The 14131-nt window shown below is 54.4% G+C and overlaps 1 protein-coding gene across 1 annotated transcript in view; it reads right to left on the bottom strand.

Annotated features, from left to right (window-relative positions):
* The window catches only part of PTPRU (protein tyrosine phosphatase receptor type U), an 88525-nt gene that overhangs the window by 7891 nt on the left and 66503 nt on the right, over window positions 1-14131 (bottom strand). Inside the window, 10 exon segments of the mRNA XM_070384323.1 lie at window positions 96-269; window positions 1161-1310; window positions 2566-2701; window positions 4123-4277; window positions 5079-5195; window positions 5276-5373; window positions 5961-5997; window positions 11576-11652; window positions 12143-12218; window positions 12922-13112. Coding sequence (XP_070240424.1) covers window positions 96-269; window positions 1161-1310; window positions 2566-2701; window positions 4123-4277; window positions 5079-5195; window positions 5276-5373; window positions 5961-5997; window positions 11576-11652; window positions 12143-12218; window positions 12922-13112 — 1211 coding nt within the window.

Here is a 14131-nt window from a genome sequence, read left to right as displayed (position 1 = left end):
GAGGGCTCCCCTAACCTGAGTCCTCCCTGGCTCCTGCACCTTCCCTCACTGCTGGGTGAGGGTGTCCCAGAGCCCAGCCCACCCCCGCGCCTCACGTCAGTCAGGGCCGCATTGATGTAGTTGTTGGGGTCCCCGTCCGTGGAGACGAGGAAGGGCAGGCAGCGGTCAGGCGGCAGGACATCCATGCTGCGGTTCTTGTCCCGGTTCCGGGGCAGCAGGGCGATGCTGCACTCCTCCACATCCAGCGGCGGTGTGACCGAGTTCAGAGTCTACAGAGAGGGAGAGGAAGGGAAGGTGATGTCCTGTGTTTGTGGGGTCTCCTCCCCGCATGAGGCCCCATGAAGGAGACTGGGCTGGGTTATTATGCCCATTTTATGGATGGAGAAACTGAGGTCCAGAAAGAAGAGAGAGAGGGAGGGAACCCAGGCTCCCTGGATTCAGGCTGTGCAGGGCCCGGACGGAGCTCTGGAGACTGGAGTCTGCCTCCTCGCCACCTGTATACTGTAGACAAGCTACTCTATCTCTAAGCCTCATTTTCCCTCTGCTGTAAAATGGAATAATTATTTGCCTACCTCAAAGGATTGCTGGGAGAATAAAGTGAGATAACACCAAGCCTGGCACGTGCACCACCTTCAATACACAGAAGGCACCGTAAGGATCACTCCCAGGAGCCAAGCCCTGAAACCCCAAGTCTTCCACAAAGCGGACTCCAGGGCCCTGGCACAGGTGGCCATCTTCCCGGGCCTGTCAAGGAACGCCTGGCACAGGAGCAAGCCGAGGACTCTGGGCCACCTCCCCTCCCCTCCTGCCTTCATGCCTCAGGCATCCTGACTCATGGAGTCTCCATTTCTTCCTCTTGTTCTTCTTGATGTTGTTTTTCAGTCACTCAGTCATGTCTGATTCTTTGCAACCCCATGGACTGTAGCCCACCAGGCCCCTCTGTCCATGGGATTCTCCAGGCAAGAATACTGGAGTGGGTAGCCTTTCCCTTCTCCAGGGGATATTCCCAACCCAGGGATCGGACCCAGGTCTCCCACATTGCAAGCAGATTCTTTACCAGCTGACCCACCAGGGAAGCCCCCTACAGCACTGAGCGCCTCCCAATGCCACACACATGCTCGCTCACGAACCACACCTATACACACACACTCATGCCCCACCTGGAACTCCTCCCGCAGCTGGGAGGAATTACTCTGGGGGTCAATGCGGATCATTTCCTTATAGGTGGCCTTGAATTCACTGACAGGGATGGTGGTCTCCCCACACAGGCAGGCCTCCAGGATTGCATCATGGATAAAGATGTACTGCTCCTAGAACAGGAGGAGAGAATATGAGGAACCAGGAGGGGAGCAGAAGTGAGAGACTTCAGGGTCAGGAGGAGGCAAGTTCAAAGTTTCGGCTGGGGTGCTCTGAGGTAGAATCCAGCCATGTGTTACTCCATGTGGGACCCACCATACTTGAAACAGCCTCCATGGATATTTGCTCATTGATCTCACATTGCATCCCATAATAACCCTACGAGAAGCTCTGAAGGTGAGGGGACAGCCCAGGGTCACACATCTAGAGAGGAGACAAACCCAATAAGCATTATGTCTTGACTGTAGAACTTATGACCTGGGCCCAGTGCTGTGTGACCTCACCCAAGTGAACACGATGGAGCTGAGCTTGGGAAGACCCTGAGAGGCTGGCAGCTGTGCGATGACCTAGAGGCAGGGGACGGCATGTGATGGGGAGGGAGGCTTCAGAGGGAGGGAATATATGTATGCATATGGCTGATTCATGTGGTTGTACAGCAGAAACTAACACAACACTGCAAAGCAATTATCCTCCAGTCTTAAAGGATATCCTAGGATAAACCTGGAGAAGGCACTGGCACCCCACTCCAGTACTCTTGCCTGGAAAATCCCATGGACGGAGGAGCCTGGTGGGCTGCAGTCCATGGGGTCGCTAAGAGTCGGACACGACTGAGCAACTTCACTTTACTTTTCACTTTCATGCATTGGAGAAGGAGATGGCAACCCACTCCAGTGTTCTTGCCTGCAGAATCCCAGGGACGGGGGAGCCTGGTGGGCTGCCATCTATGGGGTCACACAGAGTTGGACACGAATGAAGTGACTTAGCAGCAGTAGCAGTAGCAGTATGATAAACCATTATAGAAAACAATATTCAAAAGAAGAATGTATATATGAGTAACCAGATCACTTTGCTGTACAATAGGAATTAACAACGTTGTAAATCATCTACGCTGTTGTTCAGTCACCAAGTCATGTCCGACTCTTCGCGACCCCATGGACTGCAGCATGCCAAGCTTCCCTGAACCTCACCATCTCCCAAGGTTTGCCCAAGTTCATGTCCACTGCCTCGATGATGCCATCCATCTCATCCAAATCAACTGACTTCAATAAAAATAAATTTTAAAAGAAAGAGGCTGGTAGGCCAAGTCCAGGGATGGGAAAGGACAAGGAGACATCCTAGGACACCCTTCTAACACCCTCCACCAGCTTTGCGCTCCCACACGAGGGACTCTTGTCCTGGAGGGGCTGTGGGGGAGGGCTGCACCCTCACCTCGGTCTGGATCATGTTGACGCGCCGGGAGCAGAGGGTCTTCACGCAGTTGTAGATGTCCACGACGCCCTCACACTCCGCCATGTCCAGCATCACATCCAGAACGATGTAACACCCTGTGCGGCCAGTGCCCGCGCTGGGGAGAGAGCACCCAGGGCCAGGTCAGAGGCCTGGGGAGGGAGCCCAGGACCGCGAAGAAGAAGAGAGGAGACCTGGGGCCCTGGGCCATATCTGCACCACACAGGCGATGGGGGACATGGCGGAGCCTAGGAGGAGGCTGCAAGAAGAGTTCCAGGGAAAGTGACAGAGGACAGAGGGGGAGCTGGGCCTTGGGGATGGAGAGGAAAGAAAGGGTGGAGAGAATGCAGACCCAAAACCAGCTCAACTTGGCAGCTGTGATGGGGGAAGAGGAACAGAAGTGATGCTCAGTGTAACCCAAGAATGTTCTGGTCTCCTGGATGTCTGGAAATCTCCTACACATCCTTCAAAGCCCTACACACTTAAACCCATATTCAGTGGAGCCTCCAGGAAATGTCAGGCTTTTGAGTTCCCAGAGCAATCTGGGTGGACTCTTACCAAAACCCCCTTCCCTCTCCGTGGTCACTGTTTATGGGGCTGTCTCCCTACCTCACTGTGAGCTCCTTGAGAGCTAGATGGGGTAGAACCCATCTCTGGAATCCTCACATTTAGCACCAGGTAGAGCAGGGTTGAGAGGAGGGAGGAGGACAAAGACGACACCAAGATCTCAAGCTTGAAAATGGTGAGAGCAACATGTTGGCTAGGACACACAGCCAGTGGGTATCCCATATGCCACTGATAGGGGCTGGAATTAGTGAAACCACTTTGGAAAATTGTCCACAGTATCTAGTCAGGCTGAACATTCACAGAGCAATTCCACTCCTACGTACCTACCTCCCAGAAATGCAAGTGTGTGTGTCAGCCAAAAGACATGCAAGAGAATGTCCTTAGCACACTGTTCATAACAGCTCAAGGCTGGAAACCACCCAAATGCCTCCCCACAGCAGAATGGATAAGCACACGGTGGTTTGTTCACACAGCAGAATTGGATACAATATGGATGAACCTTACAAGCATAAGGCTGAGAGAAAGTCAGACTCCAAGGAGCACCTGATGTGTGATTCCACTGATACAAAGTTCAAAAGCATGCACAATGAATCTCAGGCTTAGAAGTCAGGAGAGCGATCACTCTGGAAGGGAGGAGGTGGGGTACAGGCCAGAAGGGAGTTCCAGGGACTTCTGGGTTCTGTTAATGTTCTGTTTCTTGATCTGAGTAGTGCTGAGTCCTTCACAGTGAAATTGGGGAAATTCCTAAAGCTTACTTATTAGTACAGTAGCCCATAATAATAAGCTACACTTCTCAGTATGCACACAACGGTGCCAATCCCAGAGCCGAAGCTCAAAGGGCAAAGGGCACCAGCAGGTCATTCTCCCCTGTCCTCTGCCTCTGAGCAGGATGGACTCGGGCCCAGTCTCCTTTAGGAACCTCGGACAACCTCGTTCCCCACCCCCTTCTCCCTGGGCTCCCCAGCACCCCACCTGCAGTGGATGACCACGGGCCCAGCGTCAGGGGGCGTGGAGGCCTTCACACGCCGGATGAAGGCCAGCAGCCCCGTGGCGTGGTAGGGGACGCCGTGCTCCGGCCAGGCCGTGAAGTGGAACTGGCGGACCTCGTGGCGGGCAGAGTAACCTCTCTGGGGAGATAACAGAAGTGACAGTCAGAGCCCCTGCCAGCGTCTACCAGACACCTGCAGTGTGCTAGGCACCGGATGCTGGAGTCTACCAGACACTTGCAGTGTGCCAGGCACGGGAGTGAGCGTCTCACCGCAGGCACTCAGTTCACCCCAATGAGACTAACGAGGTGGGTATTAATGACTCATTGTACAAGTAAGAAACCTAAGCCTCAAAGACGAGAAACCGCTTGCCCAAGAAGACAAAACACACGTTAGGCAGGGGTTGGGCCAGGATCTGCAAGTCACCCACTTCCACCACCTGCTACACAACTGCCTTAAGAGATCATTTTGATGCTCTCAGTCTTAGTTCAAAGGAGGAAAACTATCCTTCCTCTGAGGACTTTATAGACAGTCAAATAAGACTGTGCCATCCCTCACCTGCGGCCTTTCATGAGTGATGTAACCACTCTTGAGCCTCACTTTCCCTATCTGTAAAATAGGGCTAATGGCAAAGGCCTAACCCACGGACTGAAGCAGGCCTGAAACAATACGTGTAACGAGCTGAGCACAGCTGGGCACAGAGCAGGATCGGCACCTGGCAGCTGTCCTCATCGTTCTCTACGTTCGCACCATCCTCGTCATCTTGACTTCCTCTTGCAGTCAGCAGTCAAGACGGCCACCTTCCCATCCTTTCACAGTGCCCCCTGCTCGGGATGCAGAGGGCCACCCCCACCCTCCACTCCTGAGCTGGGGGGGCGGTGTGGGCCCTGCCCCACCTTCTCAGGCACCCCAGCAGGGGCCTGGTGACCACAGGAGACTCACCCGCTCCAGGGCAAAGCTGCGCACAACATACTCGGCTAGAGTCTCTGTCTTCACCAGCGTGATCTTGATGTCCCCGTACATGTCAGAGTCCTCCGGCCAGTACCGCGAGCATTTCACCTGGAGTCCCCAAGGGGCAGGCTCAGTGGGCTCTTCACTGCCCCCACCTGCCACGCCCCCTCCCCCAGGGCCCCACTTACCCTGCCCACCTCCACCAGTTTGGTGATCATGACAATGCTGGAACAGTGTTCCTGCCATACCATGCGCCAGAAGTCGTAGACCATCTCAGGCTTTGGCCCTGGGGCGCAGAGAGGGCTTATCTCTAAGGCCAGGTCTCCACCCAGGCCCAGCACACCACTGCCCACACCACCGATGCAGGCCAGGAGGGTCCTGAGCCCCAGTGGGGGCTTCATGCTCACCCCCACACACCCCCATCAACTGCCCTTGGGGTGGTCATTATCAGAGAGAGCCTGCCTGGAGACCCCGGTCATCCTGAGTGGAACCCAGGAGGAAGAGCTGGAGGGCCATGGCACAAGCTTCCAGGAGGGATAGACAGATGGACAGTGGAGAGGATAAGACACAGCCCAAGGGACCCAGGCAGCCCCCAGACCAAGAGGCACAGTCCACACCCATGAGGACCGAGGCTGGCTGACGCTTTTGCATGCAGACAGACAGGTGGACCAGGAGCTACACACAGACAGAAGACATCGGGAGACACAAACACAAAGAGGGAACAGATATGGATGTCCAGATTCCAGAAGATCCAGACAGACAGACAGATGGAAGGCAGACAGGGAGGCAGGCAGAGCAGCAGGGAAGGCAGGAAGGCAGACAGAGGGCACTCAGCACACTGGGGCGGGGGTGGGGGGAACATGGGCAGAGTACCTTGAGTGGCTATGAAGTGATTTGACCTGTGGTAACCCTGGAACAGGAGAAGAGGGCGTGTTAAGACCCGGAGGATTGGCCCCTCACTTGCTCAGGCCCCTCTGCCCTCCTCTCCCAGCAGCTGCACACACAGCCCCCACTCAGGGAAGTGCCCCACCCTCTTGACCTGTCCTTTGCCCATCCCCAAGTAAGGAAGGAAGTAGAGCCTGGATACCAGGGTCGTGGGTTTAAACCCATCTTTGCTACGTGATCCAAGGGAAGACACGACTCCTTCACAGGCCTAGAGGGTCTCCCCTTTCTTAATTGGGGATAATTGTCTGTAATCTGCTTATAACCCAGCTGCTCTTTGGAGACAAATACATTGCAGGGTCACCCTACCTTGTTCCCAAAGCCCCAGAGACCCTAAGCAACCCCAGGCCCCAGGCTGGGTCTTGTCAGTTATCTCAGCCCTGCTCAGGGCAACCAGAATGGGCAATGTCCCTCCCCACAACCCGGTCACCCAGGGCTTGGGGTGGCCCAATGAAGGCTTCAGGTTAGGAGCAAGTGAGCACAGGAGTTGCTCATGGCCCTTAGATAAAATGTTTTTTAAAATCTTCAAAGTCAATAATAATGATAATAACGATAATAAATAACTTACATAGTTATTTATTAAAATAATAATAAATGTTTGAGGCCCTGTTATGGACACATACTGTGCTAAGCACTTTACCTGTATTATCTCCCACAAAAGAGGCCAAGAGCTACTTTCATCTTCCATTCCCAGAGCGCCCAGGCTGAGAAGTGGAACCAGCCAGACTCCACTCCCACCCTGAGGCGGGAACCACCCATGAGATCTTGCCCACATGAGACACCCAGGGAATCGATGCAGGTGACACGGGATAAGTAAGAAGCATTGCAGAGCTGGTGCAAGAGACCAGCCACTGGCCTCAAGTTCACACCCTCAACACAGCTCCCAGCAAATCCTTTGACCCAGTGGGCTTCCCAGGCCCAAGGGGCCCTGCAGTCAGACTGTCAGAGCACAAATCCCAATTCTATACAACTCCTGCTAAGTGTTGGGCAAATTCCTTTATCTCTTTATGTCTATATTTTCACATCTGTACAACAAATAATTATAGTATTTATCTCCTTGGGCTGCTGTGAAGGGTAAAGTTACACACATTAAGGGCTTGGCACATGGCAAACACAAAGCCAGTAGTTAATCGAGAGTCACCTTTATTACTGCTACCACTTTAAATGTCAACAAGTATCACTGAAGGTCTCAGTGGTGTGAACATCGAGAATTACTGGGCAGACAGCAGTGTACAACAGCAGTTAACAATACAAGTCTTGGGTCAGGCTGAGCTGGGTCTCTGCTGCCAAGTAGTAACTGTGTGATTCTAGGCACTAAGCAGGCACTTCTCAGCCTTTAATGTGCATGCGAATCTCCTGGAGATCTTGTTAAAAGGCAGATTCAGATTCAGACGGTCTGGGGCGGGGCCTGGGATTGTGCATTTCCAACCAGATCCCAGGTGGTGCCAAGGTGGGGCCTCAAAACACACTTGGAGTAGCCAGGCTCTCTGACTCTCTAAGCCTCTGTTCTCCTCCAGAATATGAGAATAATACCAAGACACGCACGTGCTGTATACCTACACGTTCCCATGAAAATGACCAAAACATAGTCAAAGTTACCAAGAATGAAGAGCCTCCCAGAGTCACTCAACCCTCACTACCGGAACCTCTCCAGGCCTAGCCTAACTCCTTCCCACTGTCTCCCCAGCCACGCCTCTGCTTCATTTTAGGGGAGATGCTGGGCAACTGGGGTCAGAGGGGGCGCTCGGCAGAGGTGCTGCCAGTGTTGCCCTCCACCTCCAGCCTGAGTCAAGCTGGGAACAGGCTACTCCACTAAAGCCAGTTTGCCTGAGACTCTCACACGAGGGCCAGAGTCTCCAGTGCCCAGCATATTGCCAGCACCCAACTGCTAATCAACACATACAGCAAACAGCTCAATACTTTTTCAGACAGATGGCTTTCAATATCTGCATGTTCACTTTTTAGTTGCACATGTGCATTATTGCACAATTACGTCACACAGAGGACAGTGAAATGGAAAGTTTTAAATGATCAGATGCTAAAGGAAGATAAGGAGACCACCGTGAGCACACCCGCTTTAGAGACCAGGATTAGAGAGCAGGGGTGCTCCTACTCTGGGGCATCAGCATGTCCTAGGAGCCTGTTCCTGGGCAGACACTCACCCCTCCCTGGTGCCTTTGGGCAGAGCTAGGAGACTGACTACCTGCACAGTGGGCAAGGCCCCTGGGGCATCCCAATGCCCCCAAAGAGAGAGATCCAGGGTCTCATGTAAGGGTGGGAGGGTCTCATGTAAGGGTACAGGGCTCAGGTTGGATTTGAGGCCCCAGCTCTGCTAATCCAGAGCCTTGGGGCCATGAGTAAGCCACTCAATCTTTTTAAGCCTCAGTTTTGTCATCTGCCAAGTGCAGGTCTCGACCTCATAGAGTGTGGCAAAAATGACATGAGGTGCCAGAAATGCCTGGCACAGAGCACGTACTCAGCCAATAATGTTTTTGGTAACAGGCCTTTGAAAATGAAATAAGCCATGTCCCCTCAGGGAATTTCATAAGAGTCTGGCAACAACTAAATGAATGTGTCATGTGGAGATTGAGATGTAAAAACGTATAATGATCTAGGGATTGCTCAGCCGTCCAGCGGTTAAGACTCCACACTCCCAATGCAGGGAGCACAGATTCAATCCCTGATTGGGAAATTGATTGGGGAACTAAGATCCCATAGGCCACGCCGTGTGGCCAAAAAATTTAAAATAAAAAAAATTTTTAAGTAAAAAAATATATATAATGATCTATATTCATCACCTCCTAATGGGGGTGCTAAGGCTGAGTACACCCATTGCCTTCTGTGGGTCTAATATTCCATGTAAGTTTAGCAACTTTACAAATCAACTGTGTAAAGAAACTCAAAATAAGGCAGAGGGTATCTAGGAGCACTTAAGGAACAACTGTCATCTCCAGCAGAAGCGACAGCAGGGACCTTACACTTTATATATTAGTGCAAGGCCCCAAGCATATACACGTTGTCTGAAAGTCTAATAATGAGTTGTATTTTTGCAATCAGAAAAAAGCCAGACATACATTTGTAAAAGAAAAAAGAAGATAAAATAGACAAGGTACCCCAAAAAATAATCCCATCGGGTATCAACTGTTACAAAAGTTACATTAAAAAAATCAAATGAGAGGACTCTGCTAGATGAAATTTTTTTTTAATTCTTATAAGGCCCAAACATAGCAAAATTTTTTAAGATAAAATACCCAACTGTTCCCCCAAAATAAAACATTCAAATTAGGGCTAAATTTGGGGCAAAGTGGTGAGGGTTGAGTTTCAAGCAAACTGATCACAAAGGGTTGTAACACAAGGGAAATTACTATTAAAGGGGAGTGCCTGGGGCCACCCCTGCTCCCTGGAAGGCCCGGACCCCCAAGCAGTGGGGGGACAGGGCACCCAGGGCAGCTCCTGCCACCCGACCACTCCCAGACCCACAGAAGGTATGGCTAATGAGGACTCACAGGGCACAGGGAGCTGGGGAGAAGGGCGACAGAGGTGGTGGCCAGGGAGGTGGCTAGGACCTGGGGAGGTACCCGGACACTGCAGGCCCCCCCTTAGGGTAGAGGAGATGGAGGGCATTGTTTACAACAGGGGTCGTGTCAAACTTTCAGTCCCGGGGGCCCCTGACCAGACTGCTGAAGTGGACGGTTGGTGCTGGGCACACAAGTGGAGGAGAAGGAAGACAGAGGAGAGAGAGAGAGAGAGAGAGACAGCCAGAGACTGTGAGAGAGCCTGAGATACGGCCGGTCAGACAGACAGGAGGAGGAGGAAACGGGAGAGAGATACTTACTTCACGGTTTATCCGAATCTTAATGATTCCAGTGAGGGAACAGGACAAAGCAAAAGAGACAGATATTAGGCCAGAGGCAGATGGAGGTGGACGGCGGAGCACAGGAGTGGCTGGAATGGGTGATGCCCAGCAGGCGTGGCAGAGCAGAGACGGGTGGCCGGGCCTGGGCAAGAAAAGGGCAGGGGCAGGGCCCTGGCAGGGCCGCAGGAGAAGCCGACTAGGGCCTTGAGGACCCCGAAGCGAGGCCCCTGTCCCTGTCCCCAAAGCTGCCCAAGTCTGAGAGGCGAGGCCAGGTCCGACCATACTGCAGCCTGGGGAGAGGGTGGGGGAGGGGCGAGAAAGCAAGGGATTCTGGCAAATATGGGCGAGCGCATCTGGCCACCAGGAGGAAGTGAAGAAGGAGAAGAGAGGTCACCTCCACCGTCCCTGATTGCCCCCCGCTTCCAGATACACCTCTGACCTGGCACACTGGTCCTGCCTGAGATTACCCTTCCCTTCCCTCTCCAGCCACCTAAAGCCAGCACAAGCCCTCTGCCTCCATGCAGCCCAACACAGCTAAAGCTGACCCCACCACTACCTTCGTGGTACGATGCTGAGAAAGTCATTCACTTCTCTTTCCTGGCCTGTGACTGCCCATCTAACCTGAATTCATTTTACTTGTATGTTTATGAGCCTCCCCGACTAGAATCTACGGATTCAAGGAAAGCAGGGACTATGTCTCCTTTTTCACAGGTGTATTCCGGGTGGCCAGCACAATGCCTGGTACACAGAAGATGCTCAAAATATATTTAACATCTAACGAATGAATAAGTGATTCTCTGCACACTTGACTTGCTGCCGGTCGGGGAGTCTGATCAGCGTCCCTGGGCCTGTCCTGTCCCACTCTCATCCACACTTGGGGAGCAGATTCATCGCCTCTTCCTCACACCCAAGCCCAGGCCCCCCTGGCTGCCTGCCCTGTCTCCGGCCCCTCCTCCATCTGGTCCAGCCTGACCAGTAGCTGCTGCAGCTGGCAGGACAGCCTTGTCATCAGCAGCAAAAGCTCTGGAGACCCCGACCAGCTGAGATGCGGCTCCCTTCTTGACCACTTGCAAGCTGGGTCACCTAGAGGAAAAGTGGCTTCACCTCTCTGAGCCCCAGTTTTCCTCACCTGTAAAGTGAGGCCACGATGCTGACCACAGCATAGGGTGGTTGTCGGGATTATAGACAATTAAATATTTGGCATAAAGTGCTTAGCACAGTGCTTGGCACACACTACATGGTCAGTTAACCTGAGTTTGTCACAGTCCAACACTTCCAATGCTCCCTGATGCCCCTAGGAAAAAAGCCCAGCTCCTCAGCCTGCCATTCGAGGCCTTCACAGTCCAGCCCCTGCCTGACTCAGCCTGACTCTGTGCCGTGAGAACCCCACCTCCAGCCTCGGGGCCCCTCACGGAGAAGGGACCTGTCCTCACCTCTAGGCCTGGCTGTCTGCCCTCTTGCCTCCATTCTGCTTCACTCACACTCCACCCCAGGGAAGCCCTCCTGACAGCCACCGCCCACCCTGTCCTCCCCTCCGCTGAGCTCCCTGGCACTGACTGCAGGAGGTGGGAGCGCTCAGAAATCCAGCCATGTGAACCCCAACTTCTTCCCTGCCGGCCCCGCCCCGCCCGGACAGTGAGCCTGGAGCGGCCAGGGCCAGTCGGCGGACACAATGGGCTGAGGCACTCACGTCTATGTAGTTGGCGTTAATGTAGTCGGCGTCAGGGTCTCCCAGCATCGGGTGCAGCTTCACTCGGTGCCGATCGTCTGGAAACACAGAGCACGTGGCCGTGGGGTGGGCAGGGGCTGAACTGGGGAGCCCAGCCCCGGGGCAGTAGGGGGGAGGCTTCCTGGAGGCCAGAGCCAGGGCACAGGCAGGGCAGTCAGGGAACCTAGAGACTCAGGGCTGACCAGCGGGCCCTCCGTACTGCTGGAGGTAGGACAGGCCAGTGGTTAGTCGGGGCTGCAGCGTCAAGGAGGCCCGAGGCCCGGTGCTGCTCCGGCAAGTGTCAGCTGTGTGACGCCGGGAGCGGGGCTTAACCTCCCAAGCCTCAGTTTCCTCATCTGTAAAGTGGGAGTTCTACTACATCCCACGTCACAGGACTGCTGAGAATACTAAGTCAGATGAGGAGCGGGGTGCTCAGCGCACAGCCTGGCCTGCGACAGGCCCTCCATAAATGGCTCGCTCTGCTCTTCTCCCTCTTCCTGCTTCCTCCCACCCACTGCCCCCGACCGCAGGCCCTCCCGCAGGACTCACAGGCAGGCATGGGCTCCTGCCGGCCACCCTTGACCTTGTCTTTCTTCTTTGTAGCATCCCAGCCTTCAAAGAAGCTCTGTCAGAAGGGAAAGGCATAGTTAGTTGCGGGGAGGGAAGCCCCTCCCCTCCCAAGAGCCCGACCCTGTCAGCAGAAGGAGGCAGGACCACGGTAAGGGTCAGGTTCAGGGTTAAACTTGGGGCCTGAGATGAAGTCACTGTATATTCCTTTATATGTGAGGGACTAAGTTTAATACCGAGCAGTGTGGGGAGGGGAGTGAGAAATAGAGGGGGAAAGAGGTAATTATAGTTCAGAGACATTTCAGAATGAAGGTTAAGCTTAGGTCAAATCCAGGTCTGAGCTGGGATGAAGGTAAACGTGAGGGTCAAAATAAGTCCAGACAGATGTAGGATGGGATTCAAGTCAGAGTTCAAACAGAGCTCAGGATGAAAGTTAGGGTCAAAGTCACACTGGGGTTTAGGCTGGAGGTCAGGGTCAGTATTGGTGGTCAGGTCCACATCAGGGATAGAAAAAGGATCCTGGCAGGGTCCAGACAGAGACCGACATAAGATTCAGACACTTTTTAAGTCAGAGTTAGGATGAGGGAGAAACCAGGTCAGGCTGAGATTAAGGCCAAGGTCAAGGCCAAGAAATTAGCTTAAAATGGGGACTGTCAGGGCAAGGATCCATCCAGGGACCAGCTGAGGGCTGCCAGGGTCCACAGTGAGGAGGAGCCAAGGGAGGCCCTGGCGAGGGGTCCCAGCTGGACGGGGGCAGGCACCTCATACTCCTGCTTGAAGCCATAGCCCTCGGCCGTCTTCATCTGGTTGATGTGCTGCAGGAGATCGGCCACACGCACCGCGGGGTGCAGCTGCCCCGTGTGATACGGGGAGCCCTTCCGGCCACATGGCCGCCGCGGTGAGCCCCCCAGGAGGCTGCTGGCCTCAGTGACCCCACTGCCGCGCTGGTCTCCTGCAGCCAGAGAAAGGGAAAAGGGGTTCCTGACGTGCACAGGCCCCAGCCGGGGGAACCCCACATGGACTCAGGGGAGCCGAGGGAGGGATGGGAGCACAGCCAGCGTGGAGGATGTCCGGGTTGTTTGCTGGAGCCAGGCAGCTGGCTGGGCCGCCCTGGGTGGCCCTGGACGAGCCCCTTCCCTGGGGCATCCCGGTCTTCCCATTGGTAGAATGAGGGGATCAGGCCCCCCGCTCTGGGGACCCTTCTGGCCCAGCCCTGAGGCTGGGATCCCTCACCCCCTCACCCTCCCGGGCTCCCCAGCGAGGGCCCCTCTGTGACTTCATCCACTGCCTGCAGGGGGCAGCGCTCAGCAGAGCCCAGACATCCCCTCTTTCCTCCCCCTCTTCCAGGGAACAATCTGAAACACTGACAACTCCCAGCAATCACCCCATTCAGACAAGCAAGTCCCAAAATTAGCTGCCGTTGCCACCCCCTCCACAGATGAGCGGGAAGCACCTGAATAGAGGCGTTTCTCCAGCGCAAGCATTTCCATTGTCAGCCTGTGTGGCAGCTCAGCCCATGGAGAGCAGGTGGAGAGGTTCACGCTGCCCCACACTCCAGAAAACCATCCCTTCCCCGTGGACCAACACTCCCCAGCTCTACTGGCCAGCCTCCCCAAGAACATCCCACCCTGGTCCCCAGGGTCAGGTCCTGGGATGGAGGAACAGCCCCGCTCAGCCACACCTAGCTTCCAACACTCACTCCCACACACTCAGCATGTATTCCCTCCTCCTGGGCTGGCTGCTGTGCAGGGGCTTTCTCTGCATGTCTCACCACTGTTCTCTGCCCAGCTCTGAGCCGGCAGGGGCAGGCGGAGGACTCCCAGGGGGCCTCCCTTCCCAGGTCTTCACACATGGTCTTCCTCTGCCCCTCTCCCCACTGATGCCCGGTGAACTCATATCCATCCTTCAGGTCTGGACTCTTAATTCCCAGTCTTACTAATGGGTGGAATGAATGCAGTATTCAGACAGACA

The sequence above is a fragment of the Bos mutus genome, chromosome 2 (genome assembly GCF_027580195.1).
Source record: "Bos mutus isolate GX-2022 chromosome 2, NWIPB_WYAK_1.1, whole genome shotgun sequence".
Lineage (NCBI taxonomy): Eukaryota > Metazoa > Chordata > Mammalia > Artiodactyla > Bovidae > Bos > Bos mutus.
Note: the sequence above shows the minus strand (reverse complement) of the source record. Positions and strands in the feature narration are given on the sequence as shown.